General features: G+C 32.9%; 1 protein-coding gene across 4 annotated transcripts in view; it reads right to left on the bottom strand.

The window, feature by feature from the left end:
* Positions 1 to 19,702, bottom strand: part of LOC116851039 (phospholipid scramblase 1-like) — a 47,062-nt gene that overhangs the window by 4,263 nt on the left and 23,097 nt on the right. For all 4 annotated transcript variants that reach the window (XM_032830036.1, XM_032830039.1, XM_032830040.1 and 1 more), the window contains 2 exons: positions 2,312 to 2,410; positions 75 to 292 (listed from right to left, as the gene is read on the bottom strand). In XM_032830036.1, the coding sequence (XP_032685927.1) occupies positions 75 to 292; positions 2,312 to 2,410 (317 nt within the window). The remainder of the gene's footprint in view (positions 1 to 74; positions 293 to 2,311; positions 2,411 to 19,702) is intronic.

Below are 19,702 nucleotides of genomic sequence, written 5' to 3'. Positions count from 1 at the left end.
GGGGGAAGAGAGAGTAGCGGCCGTAGTTTCTAAAGACATGTTGCGATGACAATAGTATATTCGACGAAAATTACCTGCAAATAGCAGGGGCAACAGCAACTGTCACATCTGAAAGGTCGAATCATGCGAAGGACCTCCCGTCCGTTCACATCGAACACGGAGAATTCACAGGGACGAGCCGAGCCCAGACACATTCGCGAACAGATGCCTGACTCCTCGGCTACGTAGAATACCGGCTTGCCCATCATGTCCATAACAGCGAATCGGTTTTTAGTCTCAAATCCGGTGAAAGCTGAGAACAAGAGACGCTGCGATTACAGACGAATAAAATAATCAGAATTGAGAAGTAACGCGTTGTACAAGAGAGAAAATGTTAAATAGTAGGAATTACGTTAAAAATATACTTCATCTTGCTTCTTTGTAAAGCTAGATTATACTGACATTGTAGTCATAGTAACGACGTTATTTTTCTTCAGTTAGTAACGATAATGAGGAAGTCATTACATTTTTAACATAACGATGACGGATATAATTATCCTTACTTTCATCGTTATTTTTATGCATCTTTTGCACATCTGTGAGGGTCGGTAGTGAATCGCAAAAAGAAAGAAAGAAACTTCAAAACTTTGTGAAAGTAGTGGAAATTTCAATAACTTCTTACATTTTGAGTAATGATAACGCCAGTTATTTTACTTATTATTGTTTCAAAATGTGTGAGATTTAATTTTCACAATAATTAATCGACAAAGGGCGATTAATTTTTCTTCCTTAGTAATTATAACAGTATGATACGATACGGTGTTACGTTTAGTGTAACGGTAATGAATATAATCGTTACTTTTGTCATTACTTCGCAAAAGCATAATACATTTATATGGAATGCAGAGTAGCGAATTGAAAGGAAAAGGAAAAAAGCTTTAAAAATTGGCGGGAGAAGTAATGGAAATTGCAACACGACTCATTACTTCTTGATTAACGATAATGGCAACGAGAGTTGTTTTAATTATAATTATTTCAAAATGAATTAAACATAGAGAGAGAATAACGTTAATAACGAATTATTTTTAGTACCTTCCCTGTACAGGGGCCGGAAAATAATGTAATTACATTCTCCAATAAACGTTATATTGTTACATTACATTCGCGTTCGTTACATCGAGTTACGGTTGTAATCATTTTAACAACGTGCACAGTGTGTTACACGAGAACAAGCTATCGTATGGCATAAATATAAGATTACATTGTTATCGCGCTATGTAAACACGACATTTTTGCGGGGAGAGAGAGAGAGAGAAAGAGAGAGAGAGAGAGAGAGAGAGAGAGGGAGGGAGAGGGAGGGAGAGAAAGGGAGAGAGGTTACTGCTATCGCACAGAGAAAAATATTCATTTTCTGCTGCTAAAATGAAATTAAAAGCTATATAAAAGGAATTACTCAATTTATTTTCTTTCTTTTATAATATTTATCTCCAACGAGGAATTCTTGATAACAATCTTAAAATATACTCATTACAAAGAACCCCGCACTAATCACGTAGAAAAATCTATCCCGATAAAATTGACTGGTTTTCTCATATGTTGTAGCTTATAACTTGCTGAACAAAAAATATACTAGACAAAAATCTAAATAATGGACAGTTATTGAGCTACAACCAGTCAAACATGACAAACTTGGGCCGCGAAACGGCCAATTATCTCAAAGTATTAGGTAATGCTAATGCCGATGGTACTTTTTGAAGACATATAACTGAAGAAACGGAAAGAGATTTGTCAACAATGTTTTAAAAATATCTTGATCTAAAAATATCTTGATTTAAAAATATCAGCTATGCGGATGTGCGATAAAAAATAGGAATTTCCGCTGAAAATTTTCATCTTGACGAAACTTTTCAAGGTCGTTTTAAAACTCAAATAAATATTACCGGCTAATAGATTTTTTTAAACTCTATTATTTTTATTTTAAATGTTTTTCCAATAAACCAATACTTCTTGAAATAATTGGCCGTTTCGCAGCTTAAGTTTTTCATGTCTGACTGGTTGTAGCTCAATAACTGTCCATTATTTAGATTTTTGCCTATTACATTTTTTGTTCAACAAGTCATAAGCTACAACATATGAGACAACCAGCCAATTTTACCGGGATAGATCTTTCCATATGATTAGTGCGGGATTCTTTTAAGAAAGCTCATTATCATGTACTTAAAAAGAGATCTACTTTGTTAACAAAAATATTACGAAACTTTATCTTGGCGTACGTTAGGAGAAAAACATTTTTGTCCTGGTACACTTAGACAAAGTCCGAGACAAAGCTCACCTTCTAACAGCTCAACTTTCTGGTCCACGAAAAGGTAATCAAGGCCCATAAGGTATTCCAAGCCTGACGGATATGTCGTACTCGGCGGTGACCAGCCACCTGTAATAGTCGAGAACGAACTCTCCATTACAGCAGTTTTAACAACGATTGCCGGCGGTAAATTCATCGACGTGGATATTTCTTTTTTCAATATTTGTAAATATAGATCGAGAAAAACATATAACACGCGCGCGATACACTCGATTTTCTTCTAACCAGCGACGATTAATTGAGAGGAGTCGTCAAGCTTTTATATATTGTTAGATAAAAACATCGCATATCTTGTTTTCTTATTCTTTTTTCATCACAATGGTGCTGATAAAAAGATTTGTAGAGATATCGTATTTATCTATGTTTCGTCAAATTAATTAATGTTTTCAGTAACAAGAATTTTATAATACATGATATATACTTCTACGTATTATTGTCGAAAAACGGATATTTTTATGTGATTTTTATATAATCAATAACTTAAAATAATTTTTAATCATATTATTATATATATTATATATAATATATACAGAATTATAACGATAAATATATAATTAAAAATTATTTTAAAATTAACGTAGATTGTTGTAAAATATAATGGCATGTGTTGTCCTGAAAAAATCAAGAATCAGAAAATCTCTGAAGAGAGAATTCTCTCTGAAGAGAGAAGTAATTTTTTCGGAAAGGCATAATTCCGAAATTAAGTTATTAAAGTAATCACCTGAAATAAAAATTGGTAGCAATGCAATTGTCCTGAAAAGTTACAATACTTAAATCAGTAAAACAGGACAATGTATTGAGAAATACAGCTTTTCCAAGATAATAACAACAACAGCAATAATAATTTTTCAATACATTGTCTCGTACTGACAATTTCAATTTTATTGTAACTTTTCAAGGCAATTGCTTACTTTCAATATTTCAAGCAGTAGATTTAATATTCAATTTTCGAGATTATGCTTTCTTAAAGCTTGAAATATTTCAAGTAGTAGTTTCAATGTTCAGTTTTCGAGATTATACTCTCTTAAATCAGTAAAAATAATATCTGATCAGTTCAGAGTAAAAGGAAGTAATTCATCGGTAATCAATGAGTACTTTTTAATAAAAACACTTTCACTTTATTGTTCCATCTTATATCTCATTGATATAATCAGAGCAAATAAATTTTTATTGTAAAATCTGTAGTTAAAATCTGCAATAAAATCTGTAGACAAAATCGTTACATACTGTGTCAAATTCAAATATCTGTATTTGAGGCAATAGGATAGAAATAACGGTTACATCATCGCGTCTCGTTTGCGTTGACACTGTCTGTGTTTTCAACTTGTATCAACAAACACTAGAGAGAACTGAAGAGAATATGATAGCTTTTTTATTAATATTATAAATTTCTTTCAATTTTACTATATTTCTAGTACAAACCATATTTCTAGTGCAAACTATTGTTAGTAAGATCTATTTTGCTAGGTATAATAAATTGCACTAGGAATATAACAAATTATTTATAATGCATATTTAATTAAAAAATTAAATTATTTCAAATTATTCAATGCACATTTGCTTTCTTCCTAAAATATAAATAACACATGTGGTGTTGACTTCAGTGCAATACTTATAGCTGAACTAGTTATAATTATAGTATTTCAGTGAATAATGCATTGATTGTACTTTGCAGAGTGACTCGTCGACAAATCTCGGTACATTCCTTTTTTCTTTTTTAAATCTTCGTTCAAAAATATCACTCGTATCGCGTCATATCGTTTAATTACAAAATATCGATATTGCGATATCGATGATACATAAACTGTGATAAGAAATGTTATCCAAATAATTCTTATATAACTATTATTATCATATCATATCGAATCAATATAATATTATACAGAAAAAATATTATAGTAAAATTTGCGCTAAAATTATATTATTTATTTTTATGTTTATCTCTTAAAGTAAACTATACTGAAATTATAACAGAAATAATTGTAGAAATAATAATAGAAATCGTTGTAGAAATAATAAATTTGACGATGTACTTAATATACAAAATAAAAAAAAAGCATTCAAATAATTATAATTTCACACGCAAAAAAAATTTCAGTTGTTACAACCAAATAGGAATCAACTGAAAATTAGATGATCAAAAGCGATATCTCTGTTATGAAAACTAATATTTCTGTTGTCACAACCGGAAATATTCGTCTGAACATTCAACGATATCAGAACTCGATTAAGGCAACTGAGAACAATTGACTATACAGAAGCCTCATAAAGGAATTTTTCTGTTCCTACAGTCGAGTTTTCGTTTGATCCTTGAGCAACCGAAAATTGTACCAACAGAATTGTTTTTTGTGTAAAGAGTCAAACACACGTTCTCTAAAGTACAATCAATGTCTTCTTCACTGAAATGTTATACTTAAAACTAGTAGTTCAGTTATAAGTGTAACACTACAATCAGTAAAATCTCATTGAAAGAATCAATCAAGTTAATAGTAAAAAGAGCACAATCTACTGAAAGATGTTCTCAAGAAGTCCAAAAAATGTTCTATTTCTTTTAGACGTCTTTTGGATGTCTTTAAGACATCTGTTAGTAATTTATGCAGTGTGGGTAGCGACTGTTCCCATTACTGATGCAGTTTGCAGACACGGCAGTGTCATTGCACGCAAATCGCACGGGAGCCGTTTATTTCATCATCACAAAGTTGGATTTGACATAGCACATAATGAAATTGTGTACTGCAAATTTTGCAGTGAAATCAATGAAATATGAGATGAAGCAAAGCGGGAGCGTTTCCACTGAAAATCAATAAATATTCACTGATATTATCGGTAAAATATTTTTCTTACTAGTTTGATCAGAAATATTTCTACTGATATTCAATTTTCGATGATCTTATCCTAATACTTTAATATATAGAATAACGAGAGGGGAATCGACTAATGTAAAAAAATTATATCTTCATTCACAAAAAAATTTTTAAATTCACTAAAACAGTTTCAGGTATGCAATTGCTTCTTTTGTTAAAATAGCTAAAAAAGTTTTGTTTTTTTAAATCAATTTCTTTTGTGAGTACTGTGTTCGTGACGATTCTATATTCGTCTATGAGAATGCTAATAATGAGGGATATATATATGTACTTTTGTTTAAACCCTGGCCTTTTTAAAAACCAATATAATGGACCCAATACTAATTTTCATGAAAATTGGAACTAGTCATTAGTTTTAATTTAGAATTTCGCAATTGTTAAATCGTCTTTCGTAAACCTTGGCCACCATATTGGGTCCGCCATATTGAAATATGACACTGTCATCATAGATTTAAAATCAGCGATTGAGGAAACTCTGCAACACTGAATTTAATAAACATTGAACCTACAGTGTAAGTCTCAGTTAACAATACCATTATTTTTTACCATTTTCGTAGCATTTAATCGCCATATTGGATCCGACCACTTTGAAATTTGATATGCTGATTATAATTCGTTATCAGCGATTGAAAAAACATTATAATACTAGATTTCATGAAAATAGCAAACGGTTTAATATGTTTTACTTAGTGATTTCGCTATTTATAGTTCGTTTTCCTCAGATTTTGACCGCCGTATTGGATCCGTCATACTGGTTTTTTAAAAAGGCCAGGGTTTAAACAAAAGTATATATAGCTATAAAATAAGTCCAAAAAGAAATTTTTTGGTTGCCCTAATTTTTGGACAGAGGGATGACAATAGATTAGATTTGACAAAGAGTGCCCCATATATGTATGTATATATATGTGTATATATATATATATATATATATATATATATATATATATATACACAAATCATAACCTGCACCTCTGCTCCTCCTCGGTGAGAAACTTGCTGTAGCCCTTCTTCTTCGGCTTACGTTGCATCAGCAGCACGTCCTTGAGTCTCTTCAGTCGTCTGCGAATCAGTTCTAACTTGTTCTTCCACGAGGTCTCAAAGTACTCGGATTCCGTTACAGAAAGCACCAGATCGCACTTTGGCACTTTCATCTTTACTAATCTCTCACCGGGACTCGACGTTTGCAGCAATCCCGTAGCCTGGAGTTTATTATCAAAAAATTGTCACACCTCGTACACTTGTCCTTCGAGCAGAAGAGAAAGACAGAGAAAGAGAGATTCCAGAGTTCCGTTTGTGCCGCTTCCCACTCAACTCTCCGGTTTTGTTTTTCAGCTCCCTTTACATCATCGGATCGGTTATCACTTATCATATCAAATTTATTATCGAATCGAAAGATTCTATTTGAACTAGTGGGAAGTTGCGATACTCTCCTGCGTTATCATATCCAACAGCCGGCGATCGTTGACATCGCGCGAGCAATCCTGCCGATCGTGTGGATCTTCCGGAGACGTTCTCGTTGTTGCTGTGCGCGAGAACGCGCAATTATTGTCAGATTATTTCACAGCGTCGCACCCTCGCCGACATCGGGACTGGTGATAAAATAAAACGTTGTATTTTTCCGCGATCTCCCTTTTCCCACTTATCGTGTAGCCGATAAGCACAAAAAACAATGCACGTCACTAGAGAACGAGGCCGACCGCGAAGACGTCGACCTTCCGCTCGCCGAGAAGCGAGCCTTGGAACCGCGACGTCTTGCCTAAATTCCTACAAAATTCGATATTGCTCCTCGGAGAGCTCACAACGATTAACACTAGCATGCCCGGGAACATCAATCCCTTTTGGATGCCCGTAAGAGTCATTTTAACGTGGACATGTATAACTGCGAAAAATCAAAATCCCGAAATTTGAGAAGCGGAACAACATCCCGAAAAATCACGATCCCGACAAGTGAATTGTACCGAAATACGATCTTTCCAAAATATTAAAACCATGCTCTCTAAATCAGTATATTTTTCATTGAAATATGAAAATAGAAGAGACTAGGTCCAGATGACTTCAAGAGCTGTGCATGTATCTTTTTTTAATATTTATCTTGTGGAGAATAATGGAAACAAAATTACAAAATGATCTTTTTAGGACACAGATACTTTTTCTTTCTGAGTTTCTTTATGAAATTGGGATATTATAGTTAGAAATAGAAAAAAACTGATTTAGTATCTTTTTTTAATATTTATCTTGAGGGGAATAATGGAAACAAAATTAAAAAATGATCTTTTTAGGACACAGATACTTTTTCTTTCTGAGTTTCTTTATGAAATAGGAATATTATAGTTAAAAATAGAAAAAAACTGATTTAGTATCTTTTTTTAATATTTATCTTGAGGGGAATAATGGAAACAAAATTACAAAATGATCTTTTTAGGACACAGATACTTTTCTTTCTGAGTTTCTTTATAAAATTGGGATATTATAGTTAAAAATAGAAAAAAACTGATTTAGTAGTAGTAAAATAAATTTTCGAGCCTCTTGAAATTTTGCACTAATATGTGAATTTTGACAACGATCGGGAAAACGAAAGTCGGCTTGTTATTTATTCTTTCCCATTGTAATTTCTCGAGGAGGTAAATTCACCAATAACTTTGTCTGATACAAAGACACCATAAGTGGTCCATTTCTCACCTTGCACTGAGAGAAATTATTCCATAAAAAATTAATAAATAGATATTTCCAATCAAAATACCGATGAATTTTTATACTCGATCAGGATATACAATTAAATTTAATCGAATATTTCCGATTATAATAGTATTTTATCAGATAAACCGACCAAAAAATTATGAATTGACCCACAGATAGCACAGAGAATTCAAAAAGAATTCAATCGTATGCGATCAATTCTGAGTTCATTTTCAGATGTAAAAGAATTCTTCAGAGTTCATTTCAGTGGAAAGAATTCTTTTTATATCTAAAAATAAACTCAGAATTGGTGACATACGATTGCATTTCTTTAATTTTCTATGTTATCTAGGGATATTTCTCATCGGATATTTTCTAATTAGATATAAAAATACATTAGTATTTTTACTGATTAGAAATATCCGTTTGTTAATTTCTTATCGAATAATTTCTCTCAATGCATAATTTTCCGAGGAAGTAAATCCAACATCACGGTAATACCGCGAGCTGTGCGAATTTCGACGAAAAACGTAGGCGACCGATCAGCTATTCATTCTTCCACATCATAATTCCTCGAGAAAGTATATTCACCAATTACTTTGTCTGGTACGATGACATCCTCACAAGCAGTGTGAACTTTGAACAAAACGGTGACAATTGATCAGTTGCTTACTTCTCCATATTATAATTTCTCAGAAAATAAATCCACCTTGTTCTATTTGAAGATTTTTTTTCATGAACTTCAACGCACGCACCTTGCACGAATTTCAACTGAACGACGACGATCGTATTTCTAAATTGCGGCTCATTTCACAGTCCCACTTGATATTCGAAGCTTTCACAAACGCACTCGAAGAACCAAGCTGTTAGAAGTTGTTATCGTCGACAATTCGTTCGTGTTTCGTAATCCGATTCCAGACACGCACAGGTAAGAAGTATTAGGTACACTGGCAGAATGGAATATGTCGTTCTTTCTCGTGTCGCTCTATCTCGCTTATCGGTAATGCAAACACATGGTATTATCTGATGTCTGTAGTTATCAGCACCAATCTGTTGTTATCGGCGTCATTGGCCTCTTTCTTTCTGTACTGTAAACATGCCTTAAATATGAAAACACACACACACACACACACACACACACACACACACACACACACATATATATATATATATATATAAAACTCAGATTGGCAGATACCACGTGTTTTCTTATTTCTGAAGTACGCCTAAATTTCCAAGCACATATCACAGTACATGTATTATCGTTTTGCCATTTTCTCTTATGTAACTCGTCGCCTTGATTTATAATGTCTTACAGCACAAGATATTATCATTGACTCTCTTGTTCGTATACTGTTTGGATAACAACACGAGGCCGAAGTGTCCGGTCCGAAATCATATCATTTACCCCTACCCAAAACAGAGAGAATCTACTCTCACTTCTAGATAATTCTATTTTGCGATTTTCGACTTTTTGATCTTGTGAGATCAACGAGCGAGACGATGGCACTCTTCGACGCAAATCTAAGGTCTAAAGGAGAAGAGTGTCGATCGGATCCTAAAGGCGCGTGGAAAAAAATGGATCGGTTGATTCAGCATATCTGCATATGGCAAAAATTACTGCCGAATCAATAGAATTGGTCAACAGCGCCGCGACTGAAGCGAATTTCTTTGATTCAATATAGCAATATTATTGAAACTCACACTTGAGTTATTAAAACAATGTTCCAGTAAACAATGACTAATAGTAGCATAACATTAATGTTATAATTTGCCACTCAGTGATGCGAGTGCGCGCGTCAATCAATAATTAAGTTGAAAAGTTAATAACTTTAACTTAGTTCATAACTTTAACTTAGTTCATTTCAAATGAGTCAATTTTAACTTAAATTAGTTATTTTAGAATGCATTAACTTTAACTTATTAACTTTTTTTTTACATAAGCTCGAATAATTCATCAATATTAAAATTATTGCGAGCTGCTTGCTATGTGAAATAAGAAAAATCAGGAATAATGGCAGCAAAATTTATTTTCGTCTTTCTAAGCGCCTAGTATTCTCTTCTTGTATAGAAGGCTAAGCACAAAACACAGTCCGTGTTTTTGTATAAAAATTTTTTTCTTGTAATTTTTCTTATAAAAGAGAATCTTTGTTTGAAGAAATTTTCTTTTAAAAGATAACTTTTCATTTTATTTCGCATAAATTGAATCTACGATTATAAAAAGTTTATTATGCAGAAAACATTATATTGCTTTGCATAATAAACTTTTATAACTTTGATAAGTTAATTTAATTTTTAATTAAGTTAATTTTCGTTTATATAATTTTTAGCTTAACTAGGTTGATTTTTTATAAGCTAATAACTTTAAACTCAATTTAGTGGAAAGGAAATAATTAATTCACCCAACTCTGACCAATTCTATCGACAATACAACATTTTTCAATGCGTAGCATTTCGACAAAAGTGAATATTACAACTAAGCAAATTTGCATGTGCAGAAAATATGTGTGGAAGTGATTCTCAACTCGCTTATAAAAACAAATCCATTTTTGTAGGTATTATTTTAGTTATTGCAGCAAACCATTTCGTACTTCGAGCTAATTCAAGTTTGTCAAATAAACTCGTTGGTTTGACTAAATTAGCCGCACTTACTTAGCAGACGATGAGAAAATATTTTTACAAGCTTTCACGGGGAAACGATTCTCTCAGTTTAGTCAGTACGTGTGTATTAATGTTATCCGAGGTTGACACATAAAATAACTTTTTACCACTATAGCTATGGATTTCTATCACTGTGAGCATTGTTGTTTTTATTCGGTTGTGTGACAAAGTCTCGCATTTTGAAATAGAACGAGAACGAGCGATTCGCGATTCGATATAGAGAATGTTCGAAGACACTTTTGGATTGACCTCTTACTCCCTTACTGGTAAAGACTGGATTGGTCTTTATCTTAAGATTACGAGAGCTCTTTATTGAGACGCTTCTTTGAAAAGTAACGAGAGAATCAGTGTGACGAACGTGCCTTTGCGAACGGCCGAAAAGTCGTGTGCGTACACGCAAGCGATCACGACGCATCACTGCGACGATCATGTCGATGCCGTCTGCCTATCTGCGTGTACGTCCTACACGTATATGACGTTTTCATCAACGCGGTAGACCATTATCTAGTTACTTACTCGCTTACAGACCCTCGCTGGCCCGAACGGTGGCCCTGTCCCTGTCTTCATCGCGCAACTCGTCGGACACGACGACTCGGGAAGCAATTCGAGGAAAATGCGAACAGCATCAATTGGGTGGACATGCACTATTCTAAGATAACCAGATGTCCCGATTTTCCCGGGAGAGTTGCCAGGCTTTATCCTTTGGTCTGGATTTGGCTAAACCATCTCGGTTTAGGGGATTTTAAAATAGTTCTGACAAAGAGAGATCTTCTCGAGCGAATTCGTAGGATAACAGCAACTCTTTCGTAATTTTAAGTAAAGATAACAACGGTTTTATCTTAGCAGTAGTTTCTATTTTTACTAAATGTGCAGTAAGCTCTCGTTGTTGTTAAACTATTTTTATATGTCTATAAATAAAATATTGTTTCACATGGTGTGTGTAAATATAAATGTAAATAAATAAATAAATATATATATATATATATATATATAATTTTCAGTGATCTCTCTTCCTCTCTCTCTCTCTCGTTCTTTTTTTTTCTTCCTCCTGCTAAATATCGAAATAATGAAAAGAAAATTTCTTTTAGAAAAAAATTTTTTCAAGAAAAAATTCTCTCTTTTACAAGAAAAATTACAAGAAAAAAAATTTTAATACAAAAATATGGACAATTTGATGCTCAGCCTCCCATACAAGAAAAGAGCACTGTACGGAGAAAAATAATTTTGCTCTTTTAGCAAAATCGTCGTTACTACTACATACTCGTAGTAGCATCAAAAAAATTTAGTTGACGTAACTAATTTTACAAATTATTCGTTATCAAAGCAGAAGTAATTTCGTTGCTAAGATAGAAAAAATTTGTTGAATATATTTATCCTAAGAATCACATTAATTTGCTATTAATGCAAAATAATGTATTATTAGCAAATTTATTTGCTGTCGAAGCAAAACTGCAACTGCTTATATAAATCTATCATTGTTCTTATAGCAAGATAATTTGTAAATTCAGCAAATTATACCCAGCAAATAGTGATTAGTACTCTTAGCAAATCTTTTTGCTATCCATATAATAACGAAAAGATTTTGCTAGACTAGCAAATTTGCTGAGCCAGCAAATTATTTTTCTCCGTGTGGGCATTTCGAGAAACAAAAAGAAATTCTGATAGCATTATTTCTGATTTTTCTTATTTCACATAGTAAGCAGTTCGCAATAATTTTAATATTGATGAATTATTTGAACTTATATAAATTAATACAAGTATATCTCTCCATCTTGCTCCACACATCTATAAAGTGTTTTGAATTTGGGGCTGAAAAATCTGGTTACCTTAACTGTTCGGAAAAATCAAGATCACGAGATTCGAATAATACACTGAGAGAAAAATATGCTTACTTTTGCCCCCAACAAAACTGTTTTAACTGTTTTAACAAAAAAAGTTAGAATAACCATCTTTCTAATAATACTAACTATTTAAATAGTAAGAATAACCATTGTTTTAGTAAGTGTTATTAGAAAGATGGTTATTCTAACTATTTTTGTGGTTAAAATTACAAAACAGTTTTATTCGGGGAAAAGTAACCATATTTTCCTCTCAGTGTGGAACAATTTTCCAAAAAATTATTACGAAATCTGGATACCGAAATAATTTTGCAAAGTACAACTTTTGGAACAATGGAAATATTGGAACAATCAAGATAGACAAATATATATTAATTCTGTAGCTTTACACAGATCGATTTATAAAGATTGCGTCCCTTACTTAAAGCCTCAAACCAAAAGAAGATAGAGAACAAGAAACAAGAAACAAAGAGCACATTGTGGATCCGGCTTATAACACATGTTACATAACACGTATATATTACACGTATAACGTTGTTTGTCAAACTGAGAGCTAAAAAGGCACATTTACTCTTTACAATGCGTCCGAAATATGGGCGCAACCTTAGTGAATTTGAAAACCAGTCGAACGGAAGAAGCAAAACACGCGAAAGTTTGACGACACGAGCCTCTTACCTGGTCTGGCTTGAAACTTCGTGGCGCGTCGCGGCGACTCTGATTATCGTAGCATGCTTATTACATTTGTTTGTATCTTCGGCGCTTCGATTTCTCGTGACGAGACGCAATTACGGATTAATAACGTCGGAACAATATTACGTTGCCGATCGATGTTCTCACGAACGTCCGTATTTATCGCGAATATAGTGATTAAACGATTGCGCAATCGTGGAACACGCGCGTGTTCGGCTTCGATGCATCATTCGAGACGAGTGATAATTTGAATTAATAATTAGTTCTGTAGTTCTAGTGTAATAAATAGGTATATCATAATTCAAAACAATTCTAACATTTAATATCAATATAATAATTCTAAATTATTTCGACATAATAAGTAATTTTAATCAATGTATTAACCTGTTATTTCTGACTCAAAACCTGAATTCTGAATTTGGATCTGAATTAGGGCCTGAATCGCAAGTGCAACAGGTAAATTTAATGAACGATAACCAAGAAAATGTTAATCTTACTTTGGGTCTGAACTCTGACATCTATATATTCTAAAGGATCAGTGCATGTAACATATATAGACACTGAAGTCCTACTTAGTTCTCTTAAATGGTAAAAAAACATACAAAATACCACATGTTCTAAAAAAGACTTTTGAAGTATTGTATATAACAATATGGTATTCGTTGAATAAAATAGGAAAGTATAATTAGATATTAGATAGAGAGAAAGTATAGATAACATAAAGGTTAGATGAAAATTAAGAAGATTGTGAATGGAGATTGCAAGGGTATTTAGAGAGTAAAGATGTGCGAATCAAAGATTTCTAATGTCGAATCGAATCGAATCGAATCGTTAAAAGAATTTTTAATTAACATAATCATTGAATTCAACATGAAAATAGTGACTTCAGTATGAGAGAGATAACATTGATCACATATTAATTCATTTTAAGGCAAGAGATATATAATATATACACGGAAAAAAAAATTTACTAATATATGAACAACTAAAAATATTAACTGCAGGAGCAAATTTTCTTGCTTTTATAGCAAAGTTATTTAGTTGCTAATATATATTAGCAAATCTTTTAGCTAATTAGCTAATCTTTTGCTAATATATATATATTAATAAATCTTTTAGCTATCACAACTAAATAACTTTGCTATGAAAGCAAGAAAATTTGCTCCTGCAGTTAATAATTTTAGTTGTCCATATATTAGCAAATCTTTTTTTTCCGTGTAGTCGGTAAACGTGTATGGAATACAGTTTCAGTCTTGAAAGCTGCACGACACATATCGATCCGACAATTGTCGATAAGAGTTTATCTAGAAGCCATTATCTTCTTTTAATCTTTTTAAGAAAATCTTAATGTATAGCAAACTTTTCAAGCTAATTCCCGTAAGGCTGGATGTATTTAATAGTTCTTCGTTAATGCTAATATGCGCGATTCGTATTCGAATCTTTTCGATTCGCAATTTTCGAATTATTTGGATTCGAATCATAGGAAATCAAATTTGACTTGATTCGATTCGAATAATTTGCACATCTCTAGTATTTAGGTAACGAAGATGATATTAAAGTCAATTAGAGAGGCAATGTAACTATAGGAATACTAGTAGCTAGATAAGTAGAAACAAGGAATAGGTGGATAGATATGTATAATATATCATTAAGGAATATAATTGTAAATCAAGTTCCCTTCTTGGCTATATAAGCTAAAGGAAAATATGCTAATATACTCTCCCCCCTCTCTCTTTCTGATATTGAATTAATGAGACAATAAACTAACTAAACAGGAAAGAAACAGAATCTCTAATATTTAGAACTGAATTTGATTCATAAGAAATTCACTAGAAATTCTGTTTCCTTCAGCTAAAATCAGCGTTTGGTTCGTTCATTGTTATTCGACTAATCTTTTTCCTATATATAGTTTACTAATAGATCTCGTTGCACAAAATCTATTATGTAATGATTGTTGCTACAAGTTCATTAATAGAATTTATTTCACACGAACAAGAAGTTAGAAGGGCACCAAAATTTTGCAAAAAAATTCAGACAGTTGATTCGTCAAATACAAGTGTGAAATTAAGTCTATTTGATTCGATTAAAATTGTTTCGCTTTTTGTAGAGTATATACACGTTTGCAACTGTAAAAAGAGGCCTGTCGGCTACTCTCTTTCCAGTTTGGACTCTTACGCAAACTTCCGTGCGGAAGTTTAAATTAAAAACAAAAATAAAAATTAATAATCACTTTATAAACGTTTTGAAAATGTTATCAGCGTTCAAGCTGCGGGTGAATATATGGCATCCGTTGTAAAAATTGTGGTCAGATCTCTCCTCAGTCGCCTTATTTGCTTTATTAAATCGGAATTTCGAAAGGAGCAAACCAGGAGATACAGCGGAATTACACGGATGTATTATAAGTACGCACAGGCACGTATCACTGTTCGCTTTCCACGACGCTTTGTGTAAATGTCGAAGAAACAGTGGCTGCGTAGAGAACGATATTACGAACCAAGGCGTGCATAGAATGCCGTTAAACGACTGTAGTTCGACAGCTGGTGATGAAACTGTCATAATATACAGCGTCACGCTTCGACCGCGTCGCATTGCGAGCGTTGAAAATATCCTGCAGCGCGTTTATATTGGAATTGCGACCGCGAAAACACGATAATTAAAGCAAATGTATGAATCTGCGAACAGATAAGAGTACTACAAGAGAGAACGTTATTAATAATAAAAAAACTTGAGGAGAATTTTTTGCGCTCATAATAAAACATATAAATTGAAGATCAGACTATTTTTCAATAATAAAGCAGATCAACTGAATATCTTAGCGTTCATAACGAGTACTCAGCAAGCGAAAAATTTTAAAACAAACGAACCGATGCCTGGACATGTGTTTTGCATAATAAATTTTTAATAAACATATTCTTTATAGAGTCTATTCTTGTCTAACAAATTATTTATCTTCAGGATTTAGAACGGATTAACCTTATAAATAATTATGAGTTATGGCTTAGTAATGGCTTAGTTGATTTTAAATACATCAACTTTTTTTACTTACATTGTTACTTTAAAACGCATTGTTTGTAACTTATTAGCATTTTTATATTAAGTTAAAATAATTAATCAAAATAGAATTATTACGATTTGTTTACAAAGTAAAATAAGAAAAATAAACAATTTTGCTAGCAGATGTTTTTTCGTCTTTCTACCAATATTCTTTCCTCGCATGGAATTCTGAGGTCAAAATAATAAAGGTTTTCTTATAAAAGATTAATTTTTCATTATTTTATTATTTCAGAAATTAAACCTACGATTTTAAGAAGTTAATTATGCAAAAACTATATATTGCTCTGCATAATTAACATTTAACTCAAATAAGTCAATACAATTTTAACATTACTTTTAATTTAGTTTTGTTTATATAACTTTTAACTTTAAATATTTAAATTTTAAATAAAAACTTTTAATTTTAATATTTTCAACATTTAAACTTAATTAAAAAGATATATATAACTTTAAGATACAAGGACATTCTATATATATTTATTCTATAAAGAAAACTGAGTATTCTTATTTAAAAAATAAAACGACAAAAGTGGGATACTTCACGTTAGGATCACGTCCAGGCATTGATATTAATCAGTAGCAAAAATATGGCAACGTTTTTCCCTCGATGAGTCTCAGGACGCTTTCATTCGATGTCCATTAGGAAAAAGTAATCTTCCGAAAATTATTAAACAACAAATTCTCCTGTTGGATACAAATGCATTGCAAAATTCATTGAAACAAAAAACATGCTGCAATCTTGCCGTCGTTGATTGTACTTTCACCATACGCGAGATTGTTTCCTATCATATTTCCCATTTTTATCAAACTAATCCCGGACGCAGATTAAAAAATATCAGGGATGAAATTCAGCCAGAAATTGTCAATCGAGCGCAGAAAAGGTGCTCCCGGCGATGACGGGGGCGCCGCTCACGGAAGCAACGCTGAAACTTCATCGGTCAACGCTTATATACAATAAATAGTTAACCTTTATATCTTTAACTAAGTTCACGAGCCGGCGATCTAAATAGAACTGAAAGGTTGCGGTGGTGCAGCAACCGCCGCGCGAGAAGAATTACCGCGAGTCAACTGAATTCTCGTCATTCTTATTCGGGGATCTGCAAAGAGCACAGAGAAGCCGGATAATTAGGCCGAATTAACAGTCGCGCCGTCACTGCAGTTGACCCTAAATATCAGCGTGTTAAGTAAATTTTCATCTTCCCGTCGTAGCTAAAGATGAGATAAAGAGTTTAATCTAATCTAGCCGAACACGATAAACCACGAGACGCACGTTTACGATTTTGCCTCGCGCATCTCGTTTGCATTTATTTCTCGAAATTGTTGACGAATGTGTACATATATAGTCGGCAAAATGCGACACTTTCCAATTTCATGAGTTTTATAGAACGCTGAAAATCGTCTGACCATCTTGGCGATTTTCGTCTATTCTAGAATACATAGAAAAGAAACGTGTTGCAATTTTTTCCAACCATTTGACGTTACAATTAGAGTTACTGAGGCACTTCTTGCATTTAATCTATGCGGTCGAAAATCGCAGGAAATCTTATGTTGAAGAGAGAATTGGTAAAAAAAATTAAGTTTCAGAATTGTACAAGTTTTATTGTGCAAACTACAATCGAGTCAAATTAAATAAAAATCGAGTTAGACCTGAAAAGGGAAATGAGCTATTCTAGTGAGGTAAAAATTCACTTAATTCAATTTCCAGTTGTAAAGTTAAGTTACTCAGACGATGAATACAATCAATAATGTATTGGAACAACTTTATGATTAAGTTTCGTCAAGTTTTGAGCTTCTTTTAAAGAATATCAAAATATTGTTGAAAGAATTAAGTCAGTTGGTTCGCAATATAAAAACCATGAAATTGACTTCATTTAACTCGACTCGAGTTTTCTCTACAATGCAGTAAAGTGAGTCTGCAGTAAAGTGCAGTACTGAGTCTTCTTTTACAATGCAGTAAAGTGTATATTTATCTGCAATCTAGAGACAACGCAGAGCGCTAAATTATACTCTTTAATATTTTATTCTTCATATTTAATATAAATTATATGACATCTATATAAATTATCTATCGTAAGAATTATATATAATTAAATATTTAATTATACAAATTCTATATTAATTATATAATTATATAACTATATATAAAAGCACTAAATATAAATTATATTTATATAATTTATATTTATATAATTTAATTCATACATTTATATTTATATATTTAATATAAATTTAATATAAATATTTATTGGGAGTACAAATAAGTCTCCGCCGTTTGACAAAAGATGGCCCCACCAGTAAGTTATGGTTGAAATTGTCAGATGTAAAACGTCATATCGTAAGGTTGGACATCTGGCAACACCATAACCTTGAAATATTAGCGATTTTGTATCAGCATCACATAATTTTTTTCGTGCGAAAATGTCGAGTTTTGAGCCGAATAAGCGTCATTTGCGGGAACTTTTGATTTACTTCTTTAATTTGAAGAAATCTGCAGCTGAAGCGCATCGATTGCTTGTAGAGGCATATGGTGAGGTTGCTTTAAGTGAGAGAAGTTATCGTGAGTGGTATCAAAAGTTTAAGAACGGTGAGTTTGACGTCGAAGACAAAGAACGCAGCGGAAGGCCGAAAGTGTACGAAGACGCGGAATTGGAAGCATTATTGGAGGAAGATTCGTGCCAAACGCAAGAAGAACTTGCACTTATATTAGGAGTGACTCAACAAGCAATTTCACATTGTTTAAAATCGTTGGGAATGATTCAAAAGCAAGGAAATTGGGTTCCATATGAACTGAAGCCGAGAAACGTTGAATGCCGATTTTGCACATGTGAAATGCTGCTTGTCAGACATAAACGAAAGGGTTTTTGCATCATATAATCACTGGTGATGAAAAATGGATCCACTACGATAATCCAAAGAAGAGGAAATCATGGGGACCACGTGGCCATGTTTCAACATCGACAGCCAAGCCAAATATTCATGGAAAAAAACTCATGTTGTGTATTTGGTGGGATCAGCTTGGTGTCGTGTATTATGAGTTGCTCAAACCGAACGAAACCATTACTGGGGCTCTCTACCGAACACAATTGATGAGATTGAGCCGAGCACTCAGAGAAAGACGCGCTCACTACTACTCCAGACACGACAAAATTATTCTCCTGCATGATAATGCTCGTCCACATGTTGCGGTGCCGGTCAAAACCTATTTGGAAACACTCAATTGGGAAGTTTTACCCCATCCGCCGTATTCACCAGACATTGCTCCCTCTGACTATCACTTGTTTCGATCGATGATGCATGGCCTGTCTGAGCAGCACTTCACATTATATGAAGATACCAAAAATTGGGTCGATTCGTGGATAACCTCAAAAGAGGGAGCGTTCTTCCGACGCAGATCCGTATGCTGCCAGAAAGATGGGAAAAAGTAGTGGCTAGCGATGAACAATACTTTGAATAAAACATAAGGTACCGTTCTTTCATAATAAATGTCCAATTTTTGATAAAAACGGCGGAGACTTATTTGTACTCCCAATAATATAAATATTTAATATAAATATTTAATATAAATTTAATTTAATTAT

Source organism: Odontomachus brunneus, unplaced genomic scaffold, assembly GCF_010583005.1.
Source record: "Odontomachus brunneus isolate Ranch 3 - 2012 unplaced genomic scaffold, Obru_v1 Obru_scaffold_164, whole genome shotgun sequence".
Taxonomy (NCBI): Eukaryota; Metazoa; Arthropoda; class Insecta; order Hymenoptera; family Formicidae; genus Odontomachus; species Odontomachus brunneus.
The sequence above is the reverse complement of the archived record's forward strand: the minus strand, read 5'-3'. Positions and strand labels throughout refer to the sequence as shown.